This window comes from Anas acuta, chromosome 8 (assembly GCF_963932015.1).
Source record: "Anas acuta chromosome 8, bAnaAcu1.1, whole genome shotgun sequence".
In the NCBI taxonomy this organism is placed as follows: Eukaryota; Metazoa; Chordata; class Aves; order Anseriformes; family Anatidae; genus Anas; species Anas acuta.
This window is the reverse complement of record NC_088986.1, coordinates 32069240-32082920: the sequence shown is the minus strand read 5'-3', so window position 1 is coordinate 32082920 and position 13681 is coordinate 32069240. Positions and strand designations below refer to the sequence as shown.

The following is a 13681-nucleotide window of genomic DNA, read 5'->3' as shown; positions in this document are numbered from 1 at the left end:
CATATGAGCAGAATTACATCAGGTTGGTTTTCTTTCCAGCTTAAGCAAACCCCTGCACATTGCAGTGACCTTTTCATCTACCAGAGGAGAGAAGAGAGATATTCCTACAACAGGATGTTAATAAATGGAAATGGAGCTGAAGTCCAGAACACTGCTTGTTCAGACACTGAGGCACAGATACTAAAAGGAAGTCTGAAGGACTACTGTAGGGACAAAGATTAGGCCTCAGATGTGTTCCCTGTTTCACACAAACCTGCCATCATTATTATCCCATATGCTAATGAGCACCAAGTAGGTAATTATTCCCTAGCCTGCTTCACATTACTCGTTCTTCCTGACCTCTGACTGAAATGTAACAGTGAACAGCCTCCACAGAAAATACAGGGCAAAATTTTGCAGGCAGGCTCTCAGGAAAGGGCAGCACTGGCTCTTGGGAAAAGGTCCAGGAATGGCCCTGGAGGAGAGGCACCATCTCAGAGAGTCTCTCAAGCAATGGGCTATGTCCTGGAGAGAAAGCATTTGAGAAGCTGCACTTATGCTGCATGTATTCAAAGAGGGAGGTGAAGCTGCTCTGTGTGAGAAAGACAACTCACAACAACTCACTAAGCCCAGGTGCAGGGAGAGGATTTGTCAAAAAATTCTCAGCAGTGGTGTCCTGAGGTTAGTCATCTGGGGAATATTATTATTATTATTATTATTATTATTATTATTATTATTATTATTATTATTATTATTATTATTATTATTATTATTATTATTAGAACAGCATCCTAAGGGAGCAGTTCCATTTCCTTTTCCTCACTGCATGCTCAAAGACCAGTGCAGTTGTACAATTGAACCACAAATTCTGATAATAGATGTTTTACCCTGACTACCTGTGAAACAAGCGACAAGATGCCTGCTAAGTGGTCCACCCACCCCAGATGCCCGGAGGTACCCACACACTGCTGCACAAAGGAGTAGGCACAGATGCTTTGCTACATGTTCCTAGGATGATAGTGCCCATGTGGACAACTACACTCACTGTGTACTAAAGAAAGGGATATCAAGGTGGAAAGAAGCCTGCTTGAACTTACGTTGGGTCATAACAGCAGACAAATTATTATGCTGGCATCAAGGTCTAGAAGAGAGATGCATGTTGAATAGCTCGAGACCTGTCTAGAAAGCATGTGCACGCAGGCTGGGTCTAGATATCCGTCAACTGTTCTGCACAGAACACATACACTGCCACGCAACACCCACTTCATATATCTTGCAGAAAGTGAGCGTGGCAAAGAAAATATCACTCTAATCCTGTGCATTTTCTTCACTGTCTAGATCCACTGGTTGTATTTTTGTTTGAGTTCTGAAACAGTAGAAAATCGGGGGGGGGGGGGGGGGGGGGGGAGGAGGATGGGGCAGGGGCAAAAAGCTAAATAAATATTTAATGTATCGGCACCTGTCATATAGTTTCTGTGCACCGCCACTATCGATTTCCTGGTAGTTCTCCTCCCCTACTCAACTTCATTAAAGAATACAAGTAAAGTAATAAGTCATTTCACACTCTGTCTGACCATTATACAATAATAGCAAGATTTCATGCAAGGGTATAACATTATGCCCATCTGCAATCACAGCCTCTTTGCAAAAATCTCAATTCACACTTCACATGCAGCTAACCTTGTTACCATTCCCTTCCTAAATCCATCAGTCTTGCAGCTGCACGTCTTCTCAGCCCAACATCTTAAAATTCATCACTTTGACACCCTCACATCCCTACAGGTCAAGCTAAAGAAGCCAACCAAGAATAATTAAGGGGTACCCCAGATGTTTAGTTTACTTCAAGCCAACCTTTCCTGGAACGGGGTGTAGTTCTCTCTTTATATGCTAGAGATCTATGTAAGGTGTTTGTTTTAAGGGATGAGACAAATTTCAGACTTTTCCCCTCACTAGTCTTTTTTTTCCCTTTTTTAAAATAAGTACAGCTCTTTGTAGTTGGAATTTGAACAAGAAGCACGATAATGAGTAGGTTGAGGGAAGGAAAGGTGTTATCTCATTAAGGTAATTACTAAGACATCCCCACTATTACCTCGGTTTGAAAACGCGGCAATTAAAGCGCCCTGCGCGAGCTCCCAGAGACAAGAGAAGAATTCCGTGCGGTGGACCACGCGTGGCCCGGCTGGAGGGAAGGAGGTGGGAGGGAGCCCCGGGCAGGCGGCAGGCACCGCGCCGGGCCCACGGGCTGAGAGCGGGCGCCCCGTCGGGGCGAGCCCCGGGCCCGGCGCTGGCATCGCGGAGCGCCTCGTTTGGTGCCTTTGAAATCCGTTAATTCGGAGGAGTGGCGTTTGCGCGCTGCCATTAATAGAAACGGCTGGTGGAAAATAGGGCATATGAATATGGAAACGGAGTTTTGATGTGATAGGCGCTCCGCCGGCCCTGCTCTCCGCCTGGGAACCGGCAGGGACAGGAGCCTGCCCCAGCTGCCCCGCGGCCCCGGGGGCGGTGGGAGCAGCCCCGGAGAAGAGGCAAGTCCAGCGGCTTTTCCATCAAACAGAGGCACCGTGCAGCGGCGCTCCGGGGGGCCGCCCGCCCGCCCCCCTCCCCGTGCCGTTCGGGGGGGGGGGGCCGGCCCCATGAGCTGCCCCCCGCCAGGCCCCCCGGGGGACATTTCGATGCTGCTTCCGGAGCGCAGCGGGCGGCTCCTCCTGCGGGGCGAGGGAGCGGAGCCGTCCCGGCCGGGCAGCTCTGCCGTGCCGCCCCTAACTCGCAAACGGGGCTCTGCGTTAAAGCACCTACCGGGGAGAAACCCGTTCGGTGCCACCGGCGGGAGACGTGGGCTTCGCAGCAGTATAGAATAAGGAGGACGGAGAGCTGTGTAATTCTAACCCTTCTCATACGGTTTTTCACCCCTCGTCCCCATCATCTCTGGGCTGGGGATATTTCTCGCGTTGTGAAGGGGTTTACCGCTGCCACGGGTGAGCTCGGCCTGTCTGCACCCACTCTATGCCCTGGGCTGGAGCCAAGTTTTTCGAGTAGGCTGCAATAAGGACTTAAAGGGCGACTTACAGCGTGCAATCGCACAGAGGCGTCGTGTGAATTTGGAGGAAGATAAGCTCTGGAAAGGGAGAAAATAACAAAGGTTAAAAACTCACTCGCACGAGAAGCCGGATGGAGGGGCCACGGGCAGCGCCAGAGCGTAACGCGGCGTTACAGCGTGTAAACGCAACCTGGGGGAACCGGGCGCCAGGAACCTTGGCTCGTTCCCTCTCTCCGCTTCACAGCGGCCCAGCCGAACGCCTCCCGGCTGGGGGGGGGAGGGGGCGGCTGCAGCTCTCCCATGCCCCCGGCAGTCGCCCCGTCGCCGGGCCAGGTGCCCAGGGAGCAGCAGAGGCAGCGCCGTGTCCCAGCCCGGCCAAGCCCCCACCGCCTCACTTTCTGCTCCAACGATGGCCAAGCTAATCCCCCGGCGTCGGGGGGGGGGGGGGGAGGGAAGGCAGTAATTAAACTTGACCCTGCCGCTGCATCCCGCCAGAGAGCCCTTCAGCCCGCAGCAGCCTACCCGCGGCTCAGCCGGGAGCCAGAGGCTGCAAATGGTCCCAAAACCTGTGCGAGTGTAGCAGGAACCCCCACGAAGGAGGCTCCCGTGTCGTGCTCATCTGAAAAACACGTGAAAAAGACCCAGCAGAGACAAACCAAAGGGGGACGGGGCAAGAGCATCCCGCGTCCCACCGCGGCCGCACCGGTGTCAATCCGGATCAACACGGCCAGAAGCGGAGCAGACATATCCCGCTTTTTGTCCCCACCGTCTACACCGGCGGAGAGAAACACTCAAAGAGTGGGGACAAAACCCTCGGGGGGGCGGTCCCCAGCCCGTGCTCGCAGTGCCCCTCGCAGCCCGGGGCAGGAGCTTTGGCCCGGGCGGCGGAGGCGAGTGGAGCGGTGCGGCGGGAGCGAGGCTCGGCCTCCTTCACTGTCACGACCGCATGCCGCCAAGCGCAGGGAACGAGGCCACGCGGCTCTCACGCACGGGAGGCTCACGGCCCGCCTGAGCCTGGCCTCACCAGCTGCTCGGCCCCGACGTGCGGGCAGGACCCGGCGGTCCCGGACCAAGCCGGGCCTCCCGGCACTGTCCGTGGTGCTGAGGGCGGGCGAGCCGCAGCCTCCGGGCTGGGCTCCGCGGGTGCCCCGGAGCTGCCGGCAGCCGGTGCTCCGGTAACAGCGGGGCCGCCCGGGGGAGGCAGCGAATGCCCCCAGCATGCCCGAGGGCTGCCGGGCCCCCTCGTTTACACACACACCGCACCGGTCGCCTTCAGCCTCCCGTTTCGTTTCCACGCTCGACGGCCCAACGCCGAGGTTTTTCCGCCGGGTGCCCAAATTTCCCGAGGCTTACAGCTCCGAGAGCCCCTTTAGCTCGCAACAGACGGGTTTCGGGGCTCACGTCTACTTCCAGGGCCTCAGCACCGGGGACGAGGGCGGCACAGGCTGCACACTCACAGCCACCAACGGCACCGAGCGGCGCCCGGTCCCACGGAGCGGCCCCCGGCCCGGCTCTTTGTGAGTCGCGGGTCGAGGCAACGCGCCCCGGTTAGTGGCTCCTGCCCGGTACGAATGGGCAGCGGGACGAGCGGGCGGGAGTTATAATTTCCCTCCCACCCCCGCTTCCCAAGGGGAAAAATAGATGGGAGCGATTTCCCAGCTCCGCTTCCCAAAGGGAAAAATAGACGGGAGCGATTCCGGCTCTATCCTTCCTTCTCACTCCCACTTTCCAGCCGGGTCGGGAATCGCACTACAGGAGAGGTCGCGGTTCCCGTCCCCCTCAGCAGAGCTTTAGCCGCCGTCCGACCCTCAGTACCACCACAGCCCCGGCCGCGATTTCCAGCCCCGCGGGAGCCCCCAGCCCCTTCCCGGCCCCCTGCTCTGGGGAGCACTCATCCATTTTGCGCGAACTTTTTCTTATTCTTACTACTTCTCAACGACTTTGTGCAGTAAAAATACGAGCCCCGATTTAGCCATCGAGAAGAAATACAAGCCTGGGACCAGCTTTTCCAAAAGGATCGCCTCCTTTTTGGGAGAAAACAGCCCAGGATTCGCTGTTTGGGTAGGCGAGAGGACTCTATCCGAGCCCCACTGCCCACCCCTTCCCCAGGCCGGGCAGGAGGCGATCCCCCAGCCCGAGGGGACTGCCCGGGTCGCCCCGGGCGCGCTCCCAGCTCGTTTCTGCCGAGGCGCATTTAGGGGCGGCGGCGGAGGCGCGGGGGAATTGTCAACGGCCGCCGCAACACGGGCACAAAACGAGGTGGGCGTTCCCGGCCCGCTCCCCTTTTGTTAGATCAAGACAGGGGTCAATATGGTTTTAACGCGAATTTATTAGCAGAGAAATCAGCAAGCCGCTCGCTAATTAGCAAAGCCCAAATAAATGTGCCCGCAGGCTCCTCTTTTTCTTTCTTTTTTTTTTTGTTTTTAATTCTCTCTTCGAGAAAGAGAGAAAGGGAACTCACGAGAAAAATAAAAATAAAAACCCCAAAATCCAAACCCCCAGAGGAAAAGATACCGTTTGACTTCATGAATGTTTTATAGGCGACTCCTGGATAACTTCCAAATTTCGCAAGAGGGTGTTCACCTTCGAGGGCTGGAGTCCCAGCCAGCCGAGGAGCTCGGCGGAGGGTGGCAACCAGCAGCCCCTGCCCGTGCCCCCTCTCCCTGCCGCCTCCTGACTGCTGTGGCTCGGGGCCGGCGGGCGCTGAGGAGAGAAACGGCCCGCAGGGGGAGGGGTAACGACCAGAGGGGGGCTCGGGGGCTCAGCGCCCGCCAGGACCCCCTGCCTATTTTCCTTCATTTCCCTCATTACTCACCCCCAGCTCGTTCGCTGTCTGTCCCAGCTCGGTGCGGAGACAGCTGCCCGGCCGGGGCCACGTCCCCAGGCACGGCACGGCCCCGCCGCGCCCGCCCCCATGGGCCGGAACCGGTCCGGGGAGCCCCCCTCCGCCGCCTCTCCCCGCCAGCTCCCCAAGGAAGCGCCGCCGCCCTGCCTAGGTGCTTAAAATAACGGCGAAGGGCACCGCACCTGGCGCGGGGTGGTGATTTTTTCTCCTTTAATATACAGCTAGAACGAAAAAAAATCGCCGGTTACGAAAGAACGAAAATACATTAAAAAAAAAAAAAAAAGTGGCGTTTGCCTTTTCTACTCCGAATTTCTTGCATTCTCGTCATGGGGAAAATTAGCTACCTTGAATTTTTGTTAAAAAAAAGATAAACTTTATTTTTTTTCTTTTTTCCCTGTAATTTTTCAGTCACAAAAAAAAAAAATAAAATCTATATTTTGTCATCTAAGCATTTATTTTACTGAATCCAAAAAGACATGGAAAGGGAGAGGGGAGAACCACGTTCGTTTGTTTTAAACTAACGTATAGAAGTGATTTTTTTTTTTTTTTGGACAACATATAATAAATATGATATAGCACTCAGCACTCGGTCTGTACAATTCTGTTCGCATTAGGGAGCATGCCACTTTTCAATAAGAAAAAAAAAAAAAAAAAAGTCATGAGAAAAAATCAGTGCAAAGTTCTCCGTTCCCCCGGTCTTCTCCGACGGGCGGGGGCGAGGCTCTCTCATCCCTCGGTCCTCTCCAGTGGGCAGGCTCTGCGGCGGGCTTCCTCGCCCTCTCTTCCTCCCCCTCCTTCCCTCTCTCTCTGTCTCCGAGCTCTAAGTCCTGTCTCGCAGGAGCCGAGGTCGGCGGGGCTCCCCGTGGCTCTGCCCGCGTTCCCCCGCGTGTGGTCGTTTCACTTACGGGCTCGGCTCGGGGTTCACGGTTCAAGAGTCCCTGCTCTGACTGATCGCCTCCTTCGGTGGCTGGTGGCTGCCTGCAGACGCTCCTGCCCCTCGGCTTCCCCTCGCTTCCTTCTCTGCGGTGCTGGGGCTTGTTTGGGGACGGGGAGGGGAAGGGCTCGTTGCGGGGACCGCGGTGCCGCTTCACCGGGGGTGCGGGGTGCCCGGCATGGGGTTGGCCAGGGGGTTGAGGGCCGGCTGCCCTCCGGGCCCCAGCCCGTGGATGAGCACCCGCGGCACCAGCGGCCGCTGGAGCTGGGGGTGCGGCGCGGGGGGAGTCCGGTACATGCTGCTGTACATGGCCGCGGCCGCCGCGGCCGCCGTCGTGCTGTCCATGCTGCCCAGCAGGCTTGGGTGGTAGAAATAGGGCGAGGGGAACATCCTCTGCAGGGCCGAGTAGTTCCCGGCCTCGGCCAGCAGCTCCAGTCCCACCGCCGTCTGCCGCTTCCACTTCGTCCTGCCGGGGGGAGCACAAGAGGTGGCTGCAGAGCGGGCGCCGCGACGGGGCCCCCGGCACGGCCCGACGAGCGCTGCCGGCTGCGGGCGGCCAGCCCCTTCCCCTCTCCGGCGCTGCCTGGACCCCGACGGGGCGCTGCGGCCCTCGGTACCCGCACGGGGCCGGCCCCGGGCAGCCCCGGCCCCCGGTGCCCTGGCTCCCCCCGCGTACACACACACACACGCGCGGAGGCTCCGGCCAAATTAATAAACATGGCGCCCCGGTTAGATTACAGCGCGCTGACACTAATGTTTTCCGACAGAATTAGGGTGGCTGCAACCGTATGTAATGAGACAGAAAATTATGGCAGCGGTGACAACTGGACGGACCCCCCGGCCGCCGGGGAGGGCGCGGGGCCGCGCACCGGGCTCCCGCAAGGAGGGCAAGACCGGCGGCGCCCCCCTCCCCCGCTCCCGTGGCCGGGCCGAGCTGAGCCGTGGGTGAGCCGCCGCCCCGTCGGGGCCCCCTTACCTGCGGTTCTGGTACCAGGTTTTCACCTGCGTGTCGGTGAGGTTGAGGGCGGCGGCCAGGTCCATGCGGTCTTGCACGCTCAGGTACTTCTGGCGTTCGAAGCTGCGCTCCAGCTGGTTGAGCTGGTGGTCGGAGAAGGCTGTCCTTGCCTTCCGCGGCTTCTTGGCCCGCACCGGCGGGCTGTCCCGGCTGCTCGTGATCTCCCGGTCGCCCTCCTCTTTTGTCCCTGCGAGCGAGCCGAGGAGCCGTGAGCGAGGGGCGACGGGACCCTGGAGCGACCCCCGCCCCTCCCTGGAGCCGTCCTCGGGCCCCGCTAACCCCTCCCCCGGGACTTCTCCGGGGCGTTTGGGGAAGGGGCGAATAAAGCGGGGGCGGCGGGATTTCCCCGCTCTATTTGTCAACGGCGAAGGTTTCGTTATTTTTTCGCCCTCCTCCCCCCCCCCCCCCGCCCCTAAAAGCTGGGAAATCGATATGTCAATCCACCCCTGCTTGTACCCGGGTTTGTAGCGCTCCTTGATCTTCCCTGCAGGAAGAACAATAATCTCTCTAATTGACCCACTGGGGAGGTTGGTGCACACAAAAATGGACAGACCAGACTGTACATCTGTTTTGGGCACTCTTATGCTAATGCTAAAAAAGCAAAATGAGCGGCACACACCAGCGTCTCGCTGCTATTCAGCCTTGCAAAAATATGTGAATGGGGCAAAATTAGAAAAATGTGTCCCATCACCTCGCGGCTTGAAGTGCGCTTCCTGCGAAGCCAGCCTGCGGGAAGGAGAGGCTCCGCTCGCACAGAAGGAAAAAGATCTCCTCTCCGTGCCACTGTTTCTCACTCTTCCCCTTCCTTCCCCTTCCTTCTCCCCACGCACACATCGCTATTTTCATTTACAAACCCTGAGCTGCGGGGAGGCTTCCCCAAGAGCCCGAAATCCATCCAAAAAAAAAAAAAAAAAAAAAGTAAGAGAAGACGGAAGACGGAGAAATAATCCTTCCTTGTCCCAGCGCAGCAAAAAACCGGGGGTTTTGGCAGAATATACAAAGCCCCGCGACCTTCTCTGCTTATCGCGGGCCGGTTCTTTTTGTTTGTTTGTTTAATTTAAGCTTCTTTCGTTTATTTGGTATTGGGAAGGTGGTGGGATTTGTTGCGTTTGTTTCTCTTTATTTTTATTTCAGATCGAATGAACAAAGCCGAAAAGGATGAAGGCATTAAGTGCAACGGGGCCGCTGTGCGTGGTTCTTAGAAAGCCGGGGAGGCATTTATGCGCGATTGCCTAAAAAATAAACACGCTCTCCTTCCAAACGCCATCGCACTCGTTCAGCCTAATTTCGTTAAAAACGAGCAAGTTAGAATAAAAATAAATAAATACAATTAAATTAAAAAAAAAAAAAAAAAAGACGGAGAGGACGAGGAGGAATTTTCTCTCGCCGGACAGAATAAAACGCGGTTGCATTATTTTTTACCCATTTAAACGACACAGCGGCGATCGCGACAAACCCGTGCAGAGTGGAGCCGGTGCTGCTCTCCCCCGCTTCCCCCCGGTTCCCTCCTCCCACCGGGCCGTACCGGCGGCGGAGCGGGGCCATGTCGTACTCACCGTGGCATTTGATGTCGCCCTGCGTGTCGTCGCGCTTGTCGAGCTTGGCTTTGCTGTCCTCCTGCTCGAGTTTCGGCCTGAAGCTCTCCGGGGCCGCGCTGCCCTCCTGCTTGGGGGTGTGATGGGGAGAGGGGACGCTGGTGCTGTAAGGTGCGCACGCCGCCAGCGGTTTGCTGTCGCCCAAAATGTCCTTAATTAAAAAAGAGGAGGTGGAAGTCCTGGGGCCGGAGCTGGCCGAGCCCAGCTGGGGCGGCGGCGGCGGCTGCTGGGGAGACGGCTGCAAACTCGGCGGCGGCAGCGGCGGGTGCGGGCCGAGGTGGAGGTGGTGCGGCGGCGGCGGGAGGCTCTCCGCCACCCCCAGGTGCGGCTCGGGCTGCTCCATGCTCACCGAGATGGGCGACGAGGGCGCCGTGCCCACGGTGTCGATCTCCGAGCAGGGGGACGGCGTGGCCTGGCTCCTAAAATCCGCGGGCCGGCCGTCGCCGTGCGGCCGAAAGTCCCCGTTCATGACGCTGGGGCTGCCGGAGCTGCCCCCGGACAGAATGGTGTCTATCCCGAAGCTGGACCCGCTCGGCCCCTCCATGGCGGCCCGCTAGCGCCGCGCCCGCATCCCCGGGAGCTGCCCGCTCACCGGGCGGCGGGCCGCGGGGGAGCAGCGCACCTGCGGCGGCACTCGGGCGGGCGGCACTAGCGCGGCGCCCCCGCTGAGCGCCGCATCGCCACCGGGCCGGGCCGGGCCGGGCCGAGCCGAGCCGGGCCGGGCCGAAGTTAGTTGGGAAGTTGCGGGCGGAGGCGCGGAGCGGGGCGGACTCCGGCCACTGCGGCGCGCCCGCCCGTGCCGGCCGGCTCCTCTCGGCGGCGGCGACTCCCCCCGTGACGTCACGGCCGCCGCGTCCCCCGCGGGTTCTGATAAACCCGGGTTTTTTCCGCCGCCGCCGCCCGCCCCCATTGGCGGCCCGCCGAGCGGGGAGTGACGCCGCCAGGGCGGCTTCCAATCAGCGCGCGCGGCGGCGGGCACCGTCGCTATCCCTCTGCCCCCCCCCTCCCGCCGCTGCTGCCGCCGCCGCCGCCGCCGCAGCGCCGCCCCGTCGGGGAGAGGGGCGAGCCGGAGCGAGAAGGAGGGAAAGGCAAATCGAGGAACGGGAGAGAGGGGAAGAAGGAAAGGGAGAGGAGCGGCACGGCACCGCCAGGGCGGAAGCGGGGCCGCGCCCGTCCCGGTGCACTGGGCGGCGGCGGGCGCACAGCGGGGCGAGCGACAGCCCTCGGGGATCCGGGTCCACCGTGGGGGGGGCGGGGGGTGTGTGTGGCGGGTGCTGGCACCGACGGGGCTACGGCGTGAGCGGGGAGAGCACGGCCCGCTGTGCCGTCGGGGCGCACTGGGCCGCTCGGTCCCGCCCCGCCTGCGGCCCCGTTCCAGCTCCCGGCCGCGGGGTCGGGCCGTCCCGGTCCCCTCTGAGAGCGGCAGCCCGTGTTCGCGTCTGCGGGACGGCTCCGTTGTTGAATGTCAGAGTAATGGGAACTGCCAGTGACAAGACGTCGTATTAATCCTGATTAAGTGCCGTGTCAGCCTAATTAGCAGAGTAATTATAAGGTGGTAATGAATGATTCAGAGTTCTCTGAGTTACATTTTACTCCGAATTACTATTTCCAGGCCCCTATGAACCGGGGGCCTGCCCACCCCGCCGCCTCCCTTCCTAGCCCGCAGGCCCGTCCCGGCAAAGCACCTCCGAGACCCGGCCCGCCCCGAAAGCAGCGGCGGCGGCCCCAAACCTCCCCCCGCGGTGCGCCCCACGGGAGCCCGGGGCCGGGCACAGCTTGAGGCGGGCACAGAGGGACGCGGCAGGGTGAAGGGGGCTCCGAGCGAGACTGGGCCGGGACTGGTTTAGGGGAAGATTTTTGGATGCTGGTGGTCGGCCGCGGTTCTCGGTAACGCCACGGGAGCGGGCCCGGCGACCCGGCCGCGGAGACAACGGCTTCCCCGCTGCAGGGAGCCCCGACCGGCTCTGCCGGTGGTCGCCCTGGGAGAGGGGAGGGGCCGGTGAGGACACGAGGGCCGGTTCGACCCCCGCCCCGTCCTGTCTGTCCCGCACCGGGGATCCCCGCCCTGCCAGCGGGGGGCTCACCACTTCCCCACGAGCTGCGCCCTCCACCTCCCGCTTCCCCCCGTAGTGCGTCCCCCTGCGAACCTGCCCTGCTCAAAGGTGCGGAGGGGTGCGGGGACTGCATGGGGAGCAGGGGGGGCACGGGGAGCCGCGGCGAGGCGGCAACTCGTTGCGGACGGCTGGTCCCGATGTGACACACCGCAGCTGCACGGCGTCCCAGGGGCAGCGACAAGGGGTGGGGACCCGCACCCCAAAGGACAAGGCCGAGGTCCCTCTATGTGGAGGGAGCTGCGGCCTTCGGCTCCGCTTCCGACGGCTTGGGGCCGTGCTGAGCCGAAGAGCTCCTGGGTTCTCGCTTTCAAAAACCGGGGACCTTCCCTGGCTGTCGCCGGTGTCACATCCGAAGCGTACGGCCCCCGCTGGGCGCCGCGGCAGGGCAGGTCCCGGCCCGACCCCCTCACTTCCTAAGAAGTTTTTCGACGGCAGGAGCACCTCCCACCTGCGGCTCCCGAGCAGCCCCCGCGCTCCGCCCCGACGGCCCCGCCACCGAGGCCGCCGCTGGTCGGACAAGAAACCGCGGCGGTGCCGTGGGCTGCCGGGCGTGCAGTTTGCCCCGGGACTTTACGGGCCCGTTTTGTGCCCAGAGGCGAAGCTTCTGGGCGGGAGGTGCAGGGCTGCCTGTGTCCGCTGGGCGGCGGCAGCGGCTGCCCCCGTGATCCCCAACGGGAGCCCGGTGTGGCCGGGGCCGAAGGCAGCGCGGGGGCGGGCGGCTCGATGCTAGCGGGGGTCGCGCACGGCGAGGTGCGAGCGCATCTGGGCGGTCGGATCGGGGCTCTTGAACGAATAAAGAAAGCAGAAGAGGATAGGAAAAAAAAAAAAAAAAAAAAAAAGGAATACTGGAGAGTGAAATGAAAGGTCAGAAGATAGGGGGGAAAATAAACAAATCTGCAAATGCACAAGCAGGCTCCTGCAGCAGAAAAGCAGCCCGCAGCGGCAGTATTTATCCTGCTGTCTTGGTTTGCAATTTACCAAAAGTATGTCCTAATTATCCCTAAGGGAATGCGGGATCCGAGGTAATATGTTACACTAACATAATCCTTTAACTCACAATGCACTTCCGCGTCCCGGAATCAGGATTTAGGGCTTAAAGCCCTATTCCCGAAGAGTGAACACCTTTCATTTCCCTCCTCTTATTTTTTAATCCTCGACTCCATTGTGCAGACATATTTTAGGGGAAAGCGGCGGCGAGGCTAGCTCCGGGCAACCGCTCTGCTCCCGGGACGGGCACCCGCAGCCCCGGCATGCCCGACAGCCCCGGCCTCCCCTGCTCCTCCCGGGGACCGGGAAGCCCAGCACAGGGGCATTACAGCTCCTGCCGCTTTCCACCGGCCCATAAAAGGGTGCCCGCAGCCGGGCGCGGAAGGGCAGTGGGACTCGCTCTGCACTTGTTGGGGCCTGGGGCGGGTGCGGGACCCCACCCCCTTCCCCTCTCTTCCCACCCGTCTGGCTGCAGGCATAAGCCACGGAATGCCCCCCCCCCGCCCTCTCACCGCCAATAAATCAGCAATAGCCAAATCAAAGCGATGAGCGAAGGTGCCAGTCAGAGGGGTCGGACGGGGCCCTACTCGTTAATTAGCAGACAGCTAATTAGAGCGGCACTTGGAGCGCTAATCAATGGCCGCCTGAGGACAGCGAGTGGTAGGGACGGGGTATCATATGCCGGTCGGGGGGTGGCACGGACCTACCCCGGGATCCGGCCTCGGGGAGCCGAGAAAGCGGCTGCAGCGGTGCCCCGAGGGCCGGCCCCGGCGCCCCGACGACGAGTGGACAGCCCCTGCTCTGCCCGGTCGGGGAGGGCGCCGAGGAGAGGGGCGCTGCCCCTCTCCCTACGAAACTGCTCGGAGCCGCCCGGGTCCCTCGGCCGCCCCAGGCCGGGGGCTTCCTCCCCCCCTCCGTTTTGGAGTGTCGGCGTGTTGGCTCGATGACAGGTTGGCAGCACTGGAGGAGGAGGACGGGAGGGGCCGAGCCCGTTGTACTCTGAAATTTAACAGTCTGAACATCCCTTTATTAAAAGCTGCTGCTTGACATTTACACTGTGCCAGCAGACTCGCCGTCTAATCCAGGAGAAAATATATTGTACCTCGGAGTAATTGGGGCCGTTGCAAGAGAACCCTACAGAACGTTTCTGAGCGGGAACAAAACGGCGCGGGCAG

At 60.5% G+C, this 13681-nt stretch overlaps 1 protein-coding gene across 1 annotated transcript; it reads right to left on the bottom strand.

The window, feature by feature from the left end:
* Positions 1-6191: 6191 nt before the first annotated feature.
* Positions 6192-10389, bottom strand: BARHL2 (BarH like homeobox 2). Its single transcript, XM_068690473.1, has 3 exons — positions 9367-10389; positions 7772-7997; positions 6192-7261 (listed from the first exon to the last, which is right to left on the bottom strand). Exons 1-3 carry the CDS (start codon positions 9947-9949, stop codon positions 6949-6951), a joined length of 1122 nt encoding a protein of 373 aa, XP_068546574.1. The 5' UTR covers positions 9950-10389; the 3' UTR covers positions 6192-6948.
* Between the last annotated feature and the right edge of the window lie 3292 nt (positions 10390-13681).